This window comes from Anabas testudineus, chromosome 24 (assembly GCF_900324465.2).
Source record: "Anabas testudineus chromosome 24, fAnaTes1.2, whole genome shotgun sequence".
NCBI lineage: Eukaryota > Metazoa > Chordata > Actinopteri > Anabantiformes > Anabantidae > Anabas > Anabas testudineus.
This window is the reverse complement of record NC_046632.1, coordinates 9,010,340-9,025,680: the sequence shown is the minus strand read 5'-3', so window position 1 is coordinate 9,025,680 and position 15,341 is coordinate 9,010,340. Positions and strand designations below refer to the sequence as shown.

The 15,341-nt window shown below is 41.1% G+C and overlaps 1 protein-coding gene across 5 annotated transcripts in view; it reads right to left on the bottom strand.

Moving 5' to 3' along the window:
• Positions 1-15,341, bottom strand: part of eya4 (EYA transcriptional coactivator and phosphatase 4) — a 38,826-nt gene that overhangs the window by 8,165 nt on the left and 15,320 nt on the right. For 2 of the 5 annotated variants that reach the window (XM_026341224.1, XM_026341223.1), the window contains exons 3-12: positions 9,567-9,616; positions 7,611-7,732; positions 5,134-5,217; positions 4,439-4,516; positions 3,783-3,849; positions 3,459-3,601; positions 2,900-3,043; positions 2,591-2,673; positions 1,455-1,629; positions 104-240 (exon numbers count right to left, since the gene is read on the bottom strand). In XM_026341224.1, the coding sequence (XP_026197009.1) occupies positions 104-240; positions 1,455-1,629; positions 2,591-2,673; positions 2,900-3,043; positions 3,459-3,601; positions 3,783-3,849; positions 4,439-4,516; positions 5,134-5,217; positions 7,611-7,732; positions 9,567-9,616 (1,083 nt within the window). Of the gene's footprint in view, positions 1-103; positions 241-1,454; positions 1,630-2,590; positions 2,674-2,899; positions 3,044-3,458; positions 3,602-3,782; positions 3,850-4,438; positions 4,517-5,133; positions 5,218-7,610; positions 7,733-9,566; positions 9,617-12,833; positions 13,214-15,341 lie in introns of those variants that run through there. The other 3 variants (XM_026341227.1, XM_026341225.1, XM_026341226.1) reach the window with 2 other exon arrangements.

Below are 15,341 nucleotides of genomic sequence, written 5' to 3'. Positions count from 1 at the left end.
ATGAGACAATAAAGATAAAAGAGAATACTAAGGGAATCTCTATTGATATGATGGAACATTCATTCAAGTCGATTTGGTCAGTGGATTTTTTTTGGTCCTTTACCTCCAGGTCGCTATCAGGCGGAGGGGAGGGGTTGTTCTTGCGGCCTCTGCCCCGGGACTTGGAACCCCCGCTGCGGCAGGCTCGGTCATCCAATTCTTTGATAGGTGTGGAGGGGCTCTGCACTGTGTCAAAGTCGCCTGAGAAAGTATGCAAACACACACAGGAGATATAAAACATTGAAATTTTACAAATGATCAAATGTCTGTCCTACTGTAGTATAACCAAGTAATCAAAATGACAGTTTGTTTGTTAAAGCAACAGTAATGATGTAGTTTGAGGTGATCCCACAGGTGTTTGGAGGTTGTATCCACTTCCGGAAGGCAATAACTTTGTACTGTAATAAGCCATCTTGGTCAGGTTTAATAATTCAAGTTAATTGGCATTTTCTTTAATTTAAAAACCTGTACAAAAGTACCATTAGTATTCTGACTGATTACTAATAACATTCACATAAAGATTTAGCAGTGAGGGGGGAAAGATGGAAATGTGCAATAAATTTAAAAAAGTTATGTAATCTGATGCATCTTGCAAAGAAACTGTGCACACAAAATTCTGCAGGAGGATACACGAGCGTACACACACACACACATTCTTTTGTGCACACAGACCCCCTCCTAATGCCATATGCTCCCACTGCTGTGTGGTAACTAGAACCAGACTCTAAGCTTCAGCTCTCATATTGTTATGTCTCAATCAGGGAAAGAGGGAGGAGGAGACACATGGGTTGGGGGTGGATAAAGACACAGAAAGACACGGAGAGAATGTGAGCTACCAAGAAAAAAAAAAAAAAAAGACACTGTAAAAAAAGAAAGAGAAAAAGTGAGAAAGGCGCAGAGAGCGAAAGTGCCAGTGACAGGAAGAATGATAAGCTCCTCTAATCAGGCTTCCTGAATTACAGCCAAGATAAACCGAGGAAAAATGTGAAAAAAAAAAGAAACAAAAATTAAACATGAAGCCATATTTTTGCACATATGAACTTTCTTATTTAGTATTTTCTCCTCTTTTTCTGACTTGTCCACAAAAGTGCAATAATTCATGTAACTTCACTCTAATCAAAGCCTCAGAGGCAAACGTAAACACATGCCAATTCTCCAATTAGCAAGCACGATGCCAGGTAACTATGGTTACATAGGTCTGAAGTTACTTCCTGTGCTTCATCATGGTTGAAAGTGGGTTTGAACTCAGTTACCCAAACTGTGGTATTTTTCTACTGGAAACAAGATTATGGAGCCACAATCAAGGAGCAATGAAAGACCTGACATTTGTTTGCATATTTATGAAGGTAGAACTGCGGTGGAGTGTCTGCAGTTCGATGGTTTCTGACTGGTGTGTTTCGTTGTAAAATGCGAACCTGGGTGAAGCTCAGCAGCCTGTCCAGTCATGGCGGGGGTGGGATCCTGCAGCTGGTAGGCTGCTGTGGAGCCGGTGCCATCCACGCTGTTGGAGGTCATATAAGTCCCGTAGGTGGAGGCAGAATAATACTGGGCATACTGGTTTTGGCCAAATGTGGTGTATGAGGGATACTCCTGCAGAGAACGAGAATTATAAACACACAAACGGACAGAAGAAAGCTGGAGAATTAAAATGTTTCACTGTTCTAGAAAGGTTCAGGCCGACTTTTGAACACAAACTTTACGAGTGTTCCTCCTCATCTCTCTAATCTTTGATTCCCTCCAATCTCTATTTTACATCTCCAGAAACAGTTCAATCCTTGTGTTGCTGCTTTTTATTGACCCAGTGGAGATGGGCACTTATATGAGTCAGCTCTCTAAACCTGTCACTACGTCCATCTGTCCGAGTCCTTATAAAGTTGAGCCCACTATATGAATGCACACACACACACACACACACACACACACACGCACGCGGGGTTAGTGTGTAGTCAGCATATGCAAGCATGTATATTAACACATGCTTCACACACAGAGACTTGCTTTCTGTCACCCCCCCTCCTTTTCTGTCTCTTGCTTGTGTTTTTTTTTTCCTTTCATTTAAACTATTTCCCTCTTAATCCACCCTCTCGGGCCAAAACTTAACTTTCTTCTTGTAAACAACCACATCTATCACAGAGTGACATTAAAAACCACCTTTAAGCATTTTACTACCACATATATTCATCATATAGACGTAGAGAAATACCCAGAACAAAACACTCTTTCATAAAGACTAATTGTCTGTTTCTCTCCTATGATAACCGTATAATTCAATTTTATTTCTTGAAGCGACTCTGAATGGGAAAGGTTGTGTGGGAGCATGACTGTAAAACTACTTCTGGTCTCAAACACTATCACAACTGCACCATATAAAGTCCTCGTCTTTTGTTTGAGGCAGCATAATGAGGAAAATGACTTTCACTTGACCACTCGGAGCAAATGTGGCACAGTTGATCTGCTCTGGCGAGAACTCCCTTAGGAAATGGGCTTTCTTATTGGCCCGGGGAGAATGAATAGTAGAAGATTAAGCTGGAATAAGACTCACATACAGTACCTGCTGTGTGGCAGTGTAGTTGGCGGGGTTAGATACTGAGTTGTTGGTGGTGTAGAGGCCTGAGGAAGAGGTGAAACTGGAACCTTTAGAGGAGGAGGAAGACACAGAGAGACACCAGATGGACAGTTTTAAGACAGACAGACTCAAACTATGCGCAGTAAATGCTGAATATTTTAGCTGGAATCCAAAATACGAGGAAGTCTTTTTCAGCATTGATATAGTGACAAGTGAAGCAAAGCTCTGTGTCGATTCACCACAGAAGCATAAATCAAGCATCGCGTTGTTTAATAGGATGGTTTGTCTGCGGACCTGGCATCTGATATGGTGAATATGCCGTCTGTCCGGGCTGGGGTGTGGTGAAGCCGGGGCTGTAGCTGAGGCCTGTCTGCAGAGGAGACTGACTCTGGGCCAGGCCGCTCTCTGTCTTGATGCCTGGGAGCATCACACCGAGGTCTAGAACAATACAAGAATGTTCAAGACAGATGTAAATAATTCAATATTAAAAGTACAGCAGCAAAATATAAAGTCATTTTTTTCCAACAAACAAAACAAGCATGTCACAATTTTCTTAAATCCAAGATCATTCCTACATTTACAGTTTTGCTTCACACAAAACACAATTTAGAAGCTTTTTGTTAGAATTACTACAACAAATACCATGATTATCAGTCATTGTTAACTCATTACATGTCACCTGAATTAGCATTTCTGCTTTAGTTTTGCTTCCCTATTCCACCAGAGTCGCATTTTAATTAATCATAAATAAAAAAATAAATAAATAATTGCTTGCTTTTACTGTGCATGAATTTCAAAGAAACAAGCTGCTACTGAAAACCAACTGCATGGCACTTTATGTTGTTGTTGTTACCATAGGTGGAAAGTCCATAGGCCTGTCCTGTCTGGGAGTAAGCGGTGTAGACGGTCGACTGCTGCATGCTGTTGAACTGGGGTTGGCCGGCGTATGTCGGCATGGGAGGGGCTGCCGGCGTGGAGAGGATGTGAGGGTAGGGCCTGGGAAAGGAGAGGAATGAGATGCAGCATTGAGACAGACTGACAGGTGAGGTACGTCCTGGACAGATTATGGATTACTGCACAGAACGCAATGAGGGCAATTTAAAGGTAATTGCCATACTTATAAGGATTGTTAGAAAGCGGCGTCTGTTTTGTAAAACAGAAATCGAATCGCGCTTACTTTGATGGGTAGAGGGGAGGAGAGTACTGGTGGGCTGAACGAGGGCTGTATCCGCTGCTGGTGATTACTAAAAAAACAGCACAATAATCAAAAACAACAAGGCACAAACAGGTTACGCATGGTGTCAACTCAAATCTTCTGTTTTCTTTCACATTCAACCAAATCACTCCTGAATAGCACAATTCATGGCCTCCAGCTTGTTTGAGCTGTTCCAGTAAACATAATTTGAAGCATTTTCCAATGGAGACGAGCCAAGTTCTCGCCCCCCTTAGAGAGCATGTAGTCCACGAAGCCCTTACAGCGGGCCTCACAGTAAAACACAATGTCTGTTTGTGGTCATTGAGATGTCAGAGCTTAATACTGACAAACACCCCGCTGCTTCTAAACCCTCACTGTGTGTCATACTTAATGATTTTGTGCGTCTGTGTGTGTCTCTCCCGCGCTCCCATCATTCTGCCAGCCTTTGATGATGCAATCCAAGGACAGGCAATACTTCATAGGATTAAAGCTTTCAGCAGGCCAACCACTGAGCTTGAATGTGTGCGTTTGAGAAAAGACAGTGATACAGAACTGACGAGTACAGAGACGTGAATTCGTTTTTTCCTCAACATCAAAAAAAAAAAAAAAGTACCCGAGCATACATTTGGGTTTGTTACCTGAGCCTGCGTATGTGTCCAATGCTGTGTCGCCTGTCGTGGTGACTGTATCGCTGTTGTTCATGGGCTCTGTTTTCACTTAAGGAAGAGGGAAAGGATCAGTGTTAGGGGAGGCCAGTAAGGAAGTCCCATCACACACACACACACACACACACACACACACACACACACAAAGAAAACATTATTGAGTAAAGAGCAAATAAAAAAACGATCATGCAGTTCCAATGTGTGAGAAAATGTTGTGCGCAGGTTCCCATTTCAAATTCCACAGGTCCTAGCGATTTCTGTAACATCAAAACACTAGCGTGACTTCTTTTACTATGTAATGTAATTTTCACCTCAGGAAAGCCAGAAAATGTAGTGAATAAATTCTGAAAACGTAATCATGCAACGTAGCTGTTAATATTTCAATATGATCAACCTAATCTGATATTTGCTTAATTCCTCAGCAAATGAGCATAAATGTGTTGACGAGTGAGATCGCTGCATATATGTAATAACTCCATATACACGTCATAAATTCACAATTGGACCCAAAGAGCAGGGAACACTGCAGAACTAATGAAAATCACAGCAAATCCAGCACAAGGAACATCAGATCTACAGCCAGTTCAGCCTACAGGAACCCATTCCTTTAGCATTTCATGTACTAATGTTTGTTTTTGCGTAGGATTCACACACATGCACCTCTGTACCATAGTCCTTGGAGCCGGCGGCAGGGGACGGGCTGCTGCAGCCCAGCAGCCAATCAGCCGTGTTTAGAACGGTCATGTTTTCACCTAAAGGGGTGCAAGGTAGGAAGGTGGTGAGAATATGATGCACTGAGAGGCACACATGAATCTCACGTACAGTACAGGACGTATATAGGTCACGGTGTGGGTTTATTTTGAAGAACAGACATTGGTATTGTATGGCTTCTGGAAAAGATAGCGAACCAACTAGCCCACCAGATATCTGGTCCCATTCTCCTTTTAGCTTTAGACCTGGTGATGATGAGAGAGATGGGTATGAACCAAAACAGTAAACTGAAAGATCCTGAAATGCTCTATAAAGGAGAACTAAAGAGTGTGATGGGAGTTATCTGTAACCCTGTGAGCACTTTAACTTGCACATAGTCATGTGATTAAAAAATTCTTATAGCCAGACATGTTGTAGCAGCCAGTCTATAGTCAATTTAATCTGTACTGTTGCCTAAAGCGATGCAGCAACACAACAGAACACAAGAAATACAAGAAAAAGCAAACATTATGACCGATGACGGACGTATTGCAGAACAACCTGCTAACTGGGTGTATGGCCACATGGTCGCGAACACCCCTACATCCAGCATGCTGTTTTTCTGTGACTTTTCTTGTTTCTCTCTAAACATGAGTAAAAGCCATTATCAGCGGCCATCTGAAAACTCCATTTAATTCAGGACAACTTCATTAATCCTCTCAGGGAGCAATACAACCCTGTTGGACAAGCCTAATGAAGACAAATGAGTCGCTATGGAGATGGCCTGTGGGTCCGAACACTGGCTGATGTCAGGTGAGGGGAATGTTGGGTATGTAGTTTGTTTTGGCTGTGAGCGTGTAGTCCCCAGTCTGTCTGGTGAAACCATTAAGCGTGAGCTCATCAAAAATGATTTAATGTGCTCTAATACAGCCTGAATGCGCCGTTAAGTCCGCTCTGAACACGGCTATTTCTGTGAGCGTGTGTGTTGACGCATCAACAAAAATGCAGCATCTCACTTTTTCCATTACATTACTATTAAAAGATGTTTCCATCGCCTGTTAAATCAGCAACAAATCAAAGGATCGCCCTCAACAAAAGCACTTATATCCAGTGGTATAACATCAAACCGCCCTGTAAAAAATGACTCCAGTGGACAGAGAATAAGAGAGAGCGAGATCAATGGTGACAGGAGCGGAGAAAAAAAAATGAGAAGGAGAAAAGAGAAACTCAGTTGGACAGAGGGCAAAGAAAAAGAAGAGAAAAGGAGAATAGAGGGCCCGCTGGTGTTGACATCTAAGAGAGCAGTGATGCTTTAATGCTCTTGTAGAGGAAATAGTTTCCAGTGGGATTTTGGGCTTACACTCAAACATACACACTCAAACAACACACACACACACACACACACACACACACACACACACACACACACACACACACACTGCCAAGCAGTTAGCGGAGAGCAGAAGTGCTCCACCGTATGTTTACACACATTCTCTAGTGGTTTACTCAAGTCCTCATGCCAGCATGGATGCGTGTGCGCGCGCTGCATGTGCACGTCTATTTTTCATCTTCATAAATTCCTCAAGAAGTACTTATCTCTGTGTGTTGAAAATCGTTCTGATGATGATTTCATTACATTCTATTACACTCGGCAAATCTGCCAAAAGCAACCTTCATTATGCACATTGAATTTTGGTTGGAGCAAGACCCGCTGTACGAAAATGAGTCTCTAACCCCCAAACAAACAAACAAACAAACAAACTAGGAGAAATAAGCTCATTGACTTTCTCACCAAGAGTCATATCACTGGCACGTCTGTATGGCAAATAGAAAGCTCAATTATAGCATTAATTTAGCATAAAACTGAAACCAGAAGGAAACAAAGATGACTTGTTAACACGTTAAATATCTTCATAGTTTAATCTGTAAAGACTGAATAAAAATCAAGCTTTTCAAATAAGATGTTGTGGTTTTAGTGGAGAACCATTTCTTAGCCGGTTGCACTAAATTCCTGGAGTCTAACCTAGTTCCCAGCCAAGAAACAGTTGCGCACATAACCTCCACTAAAACCACAATTAAGTTTTACACGTAGGTTTTTGCATGCATTTTGTTGACTTTGGAAGGAGCCAAGTTAGCTGTTTTCCAGTTTCCAATTTTGGTTCTAGGATAAACTGAGAGTGGTATCGTTTTTTTAAATGATCTTTTGATAAGAAAGTAAAGTTATGCCTTTTATGTGGAATGTGTGTGATCTCGCTCTGTGGCCGAGCAGCAACTTTGTTTTTGAAATATTTGAGCTAATATTGATTAATAGAAATTGAAATTAAAAATAGAAGTGATGAAAAAAAATAATTGGCACTACGATGATATTTTATATTTTTTAACAGTTGAACAAACCTTCCCACAGACACAATTGCTCATTCATTACTCCGGCACTCAACACTCTCTGCCATCTCACCTCCTGTTCCATTGGTGGTGATGGAGGGGCTGCCAAGGTTGTTCTTGTCCAGCTTGGAGCTCGCTGAATCTCCACCTCCCACACGGTTATGAGGACTGGCTAGGTCCTGCATTTCCATAGACCTACAGGAGGGAATAGGAAAAGGAGAGAACATGAGATGAACTGCGATTTTTGAATGAAAAACGGATCAACAACTGTGTGCAATCACAGCTGGGAATGTCCCACCCCTATATATCACATTAGGATCCCAGTGAAAACACTCACTCACACAAATGCTGAATAGATACACAGGAACCACACACCCACACACACACACACACACACCCCCACACACACACACACACAGAGTCATAAACTTCATGCTTCTCCGTACCAGTTAGCTTACGTGAGCATGTGTTCAAAGGCGCTAGACATTGTCTGCGGGCCTGCTGGCTCTTTTATAGAGTGTGTGTGTGCGTGTGTGTGTGTGCACTTCTGCAAACCCACAGCCTGCCAGCATGCTTTAGTTTTACAATGTGTTCCACATGCATGACTGGGACGAACCAGCACACAAGGTGATAATAGTAAAGTGAGGGTGTGTGTGTGTGTGTGTGGATGGTTGGAAGTGGAAGTAAACAGATACAAGAATAGAATGGAGAAACATATTTATGGTGGAGTAGGAGTCTGCCTTTGATACATCAGTGTTTACTGTTTATTTTGCATCTGTATTAGGTGTTACCATGGCTACAACTACTCTTTCAGGGGTCCACAACCTCGAGTGAAAGATGTAACTGTCATGTATGCATGCTCACCGTAAGAGAACCAACATAAAACACTTGCTTACAGCTCTTTGTCGCTGCTGCCACAAACCCACATTTTGACATTTCCTTTGGTGGAAGACATAGTTTAATTTTGAGTGAGTCAGTGTGTGTTTGGATACTGCCTCACATGAACGTGTGTGAGCATCTGTGTGTGTGTGTGGGTGCGTGAGCTCTGACTCACGCTGCCCGCAGTTTGGTCACACTTGTACTATTGTGTGAGACATCAAAGTGAGAAATTACAGAGATGGAGGCAGAATTAAACAAATGCGGGCTGCTGGTCTGCACTTTGTGTACATATGTACGAAAAGAGAGAGTGTACATCTGTGTGGCGGTCTGGAAGCTTGCCATCTCAATGCCATGGCCAGATAGCCGCGTCACACATGACTGCAACCCACAGTCAGACTGATAGGTATAAACACAGAGCTGTCAGCAGACTAGAAAGACACAGCTAAAGAGTGCAAAAGAGGGAACGTCCAAAAGATAAACAGTCTAAATCAAACGTCTCTGTCCACTTCTTTCTGTTTACAGATAAACATTTATGCTGTCTCCTGAGCATTTTATATTGGAAACACAAAGCCCAAATTGTTTCTGCCAGATTATGGGGCTGTTTCACTTTTCAATTTTGTCTTTTTGTGTTTCAGCCCTCCGCAGTCGTCCTGTTCTTTTGTCTCTCAACAGCAGGAAATGATTCTGTCTCCCCTTCAAGGTCTTTCTCAATACACTTTTCGGGTTTTCGCATTATGTCTTACCAGCTAAGCTATTGAGCATCTTACTGTAATGTTTGTTATATTATGTGAAATAAATAGTTTTGGGTCTGTAACTAAAAGATTTCATTATTTATATGCCTGCCTTTATTTTTTCAGTTCATTAAATCCGTTACTGTGTGGGCTGCATGCTCCCTCTTCTTGTCCTTCAATTGGTTCTCTGCATGTTTTCGTCTGTGTGTGCATTTCGAACACTGAGGGCTTGGGAGAGTGTTGATGACCTCATCACAGCTCGCATCGGCAGTGAAACCTCACCTCTTTGCACCATGACCACAGAACTAGGACACACAGACACACACACACGCACATAGCTGTACACCAGTGCACACATAATGTTCTCCCAAACCTAATATTGTTAGTAATATCGTGCAAACAGGCACATGTGAGGGTACCTGGAGTCTGAAGGGTCTGGAACATGAGATTCACTGTGGGATTTCTTTACCTGCAGAGAAACCAGAGTAGAGAAAATGTTACTAAAAACAAAAACCACACACACGTTTAATTACACACATCCAGCTCTGAAGAACCGGTCTTTAGCATGTCATAAAGCAGCCTCATAAACTAGTGTTTATGAATCAGACAAACTGCATTAGTATCATGAACTGTTGTGAATAACAAAATAAATTCCCACTCTCGGCACTTCCAAGAAAAGCAGAGACAACTCTGCCAAAGAGGGACAGAACTCAATTAGATCTTAAATTACAGCGAAGTAAAGAGAAAATTACAGCGTGTTCAGTGATTTTTAAATGCTACTCAAATTCTGAAAGAAAAACTAATTGAGACACTGCCTTAGAAGTGCTAACTGGCCTCTAATCGACGGACTAACTTTCCTTCTTAAGCCCCTTCCTCAGTCCTTAAAAAGTTGAAAGGTCACGGCGGGGTCATGTTAGGTCACAGGGAGCACTCTTCACCCTTAGCAGGGTCAGCGCAGGCACTAAATCGAGCTGTGACTTTGGGTGGTAACCGAGACATTTGGTCACGTCAATCACTGTGCGCTGGAACTTTTCCGTCATCATTGAAGTTCAAAAAAAATAAAATATATAGGGGGGGGGGGGGGGGATTAAGAAAACACACTCCAGCATCAGCGTCTTTTCACCGCAGCGTATGTGCAGGAACATGGCAGACCAGCGGTTCTCTATTAAAATTCCTCGCTCTTATTTGGAACAGGAACTAATTAGAACAGTAAATGCAGGGCGGAGCGAGGGCCAATGTGTACCAGCTGCTCTATAATCACTGTGTCAACACACTGTCGAGGTGTAGGGCACGCGCGAGGTGCCAAATACACACACCCATGGAAATGCACATACAAACGCACATGGTCCAATTCAGCCAGGCTGCATATATTAAAGTCATTTGCACATTATTGCAATCACAGGTAAGTATACAGAGAATGTGCTTGGCCAAGCAAATACTAAACTCCAGGTACATGGAAACTAGGACATTTGTGTGTGTGTGTGTGTGTGTGTGTGTGTGTGTTGAGACTTAGTGTTATGGTTCTGATTAGAGGATCCTGCTGAGAGGGAATAAGAAGCAGCACTTAGCTGTTTAAGACAAGGTTCAAAGGTTAGTCAGTGCCCTCGTATGGATCACTTTACATACACACACACACACACACACACACACACACACACACACACACACACACACACACACACACACACACACACACACAAGCCACTTTCATGTCACGTTTCATGCTTTACTGAAATTTAACAAGGCTGTCAGTCACGACATCAACAGCATGGCCGTGAGAACCTCCAATCCACATGCAACACACACGTAGTGTTACACAGAAACACGCACACAGCCCGCATGTGCGCGCAGACACACACACACACACACACACACACACACACACACACACACACACAAGCCTGAAGGTTTCTGTCTCAACATGATCTATGAAATCACAAGCACACGCAGGCTTTGATCCCGAAAAGCTTTTATCATTGTGCTTTATCCCTTGCACACTTTCTCTCACTGTCAACCTCTGTGACTCTTTCTTCACCTCTTTCACCACTTTTATCTTTGTCTGTTTTTTATTTAAAACTATTACACATATAATTCTGTTATTCAAGCATTTTCCCCAATTAAGCATTGTAAATCGTGGCATTAAAATATTTTTTCTAATGAGTGTCTCTTCACTGACCACGTTTAACATTTCCAGTCCAGTTGTTTCAGTCCAGTTGAGACCCATTAAAACTGAAAACCGAACAGCACTCTACAATAATAAGGCTACGAACATTCAAGTGTTTGTGGAGTTCTGCATTCAGATATTCAGTGCCATTCTTTCTCTTTTTGTATCTTCCAGGCAAATATACAAAATGAAGGGCTTCTAAGCACCCGCTTAGGTGGCCACTATGCCTAAATTACCCATTGGTGTCACCTGAGCCACTTAAATAGGTGACCTTTGACCTGGTTGGCTGGGTGACTGGCTTGGAACACAACCTGCCTGGCCTGGGAACTCCCTAAGGGATAAATAGGCATCCCAACTAATTAGCAGTAATAACAATTATTTATTTAAGGGAATTACACACTGCCGTGTTTGTGTTGTTACTTACTAATGATATTTATCGTCTAATGGATGTAATAACAGCATGAGGGCTAATTTTATCCACAAAAGCCAGAAACAAACAGTAGGTGTGAGAAATAAGCAGAACTCTTAGTTCTAGCTGTGTTTCTTTGTTTTGTGCTTTTTTTTTTTTTTTGCCTTTAACAAACTCGAAAATCTAAAATCTGACACGAAAGGTGCACCAACATGGATTTGTGTTATTGTTCCAGGCAAACTGAGAAAACCCTGCGCAGGAAGAGAGAAGGACAGAGAAAGAGGAATAGAGCTATGTTTCTGGTAATAACCCAACCTATCTGCAATGAGACATCCGATACCACGCATAGAGTTGCAAGCACACACTCAACCACATACACACACACAAAATGGTAGATGAAGCCTTTAAGAAAATCGGTTTATACTGTTTTTAATCATGAATTTTATATTTTCCGTATCATCACACTATAAACTTTATTTCTGCTAGAAGTGCAGCAATTCCACTCAGCGATAACTGCACATGCTTTGCATTCACATGAATTGTAAATTAAACTCATTTTCTTAATCGTTGAAAAAAAAAAGTCAAACAAACAAAAAACTAAATAAAAAAAACAAAAAACAGAAATCAATCGATAATGGAGATCCTTTTCTGTATTATTACACCAAAAGCCAAAGGCAGAATATTTAAAAATATCAAAAAACATGACCTGTGTCAAAAGCAAAATCTCTGTATGTAGATAAGGTTAAAGCTCAATTAAAACAGCCTGTATTATTTGTTTTCTAATTTAATATATGTATTATTTCAAGTAACATAAGTAACCTGTTATGAAACATAATATATACCAATTTTACACAAATTTATTTAAACCACACTGTTGCTATAAATTGCTATAATCATAACCTATTAACCTCATGATTTAGTATTGAGTATCCAAATTACTACATTTAAAATTTTATTATAATTTTCACCTTTACCTATAAAAACAACATTTATTCTTCCAGAATTATTACAAGTAAAACAGAAAATTCTCAACACTGCATTGATTTTAAAAACACATCCACGGTATGAATTTGAGCTTAAAACGCACACTCTGAATTAAATGGTCGTTCTTACCTCGGGGTGTAATCAGGTCAGTTAACAGTCCTATACTTCCACAAAGCATTACAGAGCTGTACGATCCACCAGCTTCCCGGCACACGCAGGCTTGCTGCGCTCACACACACAAGAATACACTGAAGCTCGTCTCTCTCTCTCTACCTGCCCCCTCACTTTGTACTCCAGGTGTCACACTTTTCTTGTTTTTGCTCTACACAGGAAAACTCAGGATTTTTCTCTTTCTCTTTGTGTCTCTCTCTTTCATTCTGAACAAACGTGTAGCAGCTCGAAAAAGGAAACACTGCAAATGAGCCACACTTCTCTCTTCCTCTCTACCTCTCTGTCTCTAAGGTCAATCCACGCACAGCTCCTGTCTTCCCCGACTCCAGTAATGGGGAACATTTCATTCGTTCTGTTGCCCTCCTCCTCTGCCTCCTCCCCCTCTTTTTCTCTTCTCCTCCTGTTCCTCCTCCTCGCTCTCTTGGCTGTCACTCACTACAGACTCACTCAAGCTTACATTTAACGCCTAAGAACTTTTAATGTATCTAATATAGACACAAACTGAATTCCACATTTGTATAAATATATAATATATAAAGTGAAACTACAAGTTGGAGCACTTCCTGAAACATCCGCGTGTCACTCAAATCCTACTGATGTAAATACTTCCACCATGTTTAATCAGTAAATGGAGACGTAGTGAGGATGTAATGTCAATTTCTCATTGTGAAGTAGAAAGAGTACAGGTGAGACCATAAACTTCACACCATGCAATTGACCCCAAGACACGCACACACCGATACCACACAGAGACTCAAATGCACACCTGAGCATATGAACACACACACACATCCAGCCTGTGTTAACAGGAACCACATGTGGTGCATGTTTGTGTGTCATATGTAAAGTGTAGCTAGACCAGAGGGACAGGTCGGGTTGTAGCATCAATGAGGTGGACACACGAAACATAATCTCCCAGCTGCCTCGGTCTGAAGATGGCACTCTTTCACTATAGTCGCCAAGGTGCTCTCAGGGTAGGCACACACCCACACCAATACAGCTCAAAACCATTTTCTCAATTACCTACATTAGTATGTAGCCATGTAAAAAGTTTTGTTTGTTTCTGCCAGGTCTTGAGATATTTGTCTCACAGATTTCTTGCTACCATAGGAATACAGTGGAGGCAAATAGAGTTTAATCTCTCTTGCTCACAGCTGTGACACTTGACATTAAAAAAGTACTGGGAGACTCTGACGTCAACTGGAAGAAGCTTCTATGATGTGATGGGGTCAGATTTGAACCTTTTGGCGATCAGACTGGATGCTATGTTCGGGTTGAACCAGCAACTGCACGTGATCACAAGCAAACCAGCCCCACTGTGAATTATGGTAGTGGCAACATCATGCTGTGGGGATGCTTCTTGGCTCTAAAAGGTTTGTGAAGTCAGACGGTAAAATGAAGGCAGCAAAATAAATGGAAATCCTTGAAGAAAATCTGATGAAGTCTACAAGAGAACTACGACTTGAGTGAAAATATATTTTCCAGCAAGATAATGACTCCAAGCCAACAGCCAAAGCTACACACAAATAGTTTCAAAACAAAGTCAATATTCTGAAGTGGCCAAGTCAGCCCAGACCTCAATCCAATTGAGAATTTGTGGCTCAACTTGAAAATGGCTGTTCACTCACAATCCCCATGAAATCTAACACAGCTTGAATGGTTTTGTAAAGAAAAATGGGGAAAAACTTGTAGTGTCCAGATGTGCTAAGCTGACTGAGACCAACTGTCTGTACACACACACAAAGAGGCACACCTACTAAATACAGATGGAAATGGGATGAATACTTGTGCATTTACTGTTTTACATTTGGAATTTATACTAACTGTCAAAAGGTTGGACCCATAAGTAATATACCATGTTTTTGAAAGAAAGAAAACAAGCAGATGTAAAAAATTAAAATTGATCAGAAATACAATGAAGACATTGTTAATATAGTAAATGAATGTTGTAGCTGTAGCACATAATTAGCAAACATTACTGTATTCCAATAACACTTCACAGCTGAAGACATGCATTCTTCATGAAAACATGATAATTCCTATGTGTGTCCAGACTGGTACTGTAAATTACTTTGTAGAGATCCATTTGAACTTGGACATGAAAGATTTCTTTTGCAGTTGATGAGAAAAACAAACAAAAAACCCCCCCCAAAAAAAAAATCCCAACTTTTACTAAATATTAACAAAATAATAATAATTGTAATTTATAATAATAAAATAAAATAAATAAAATGTGAAAAGCAGGGTAATTACTTTTAATAGGCACTGCAACAGTAAACATACATGGCCAATTAAGCTTATCTTTAAAGCTAATTCTATAAAATACACTATAATGTGTTTTTACATTACATGTAACAAAGTAATATGGGGCTCAAATAAATTAAGCATAAATACCAGCATAACTATTTGGGTGAACTGATCCTTTAATGCCATTTATGCTAGCTTAAATCCTACTGTACAAGTATG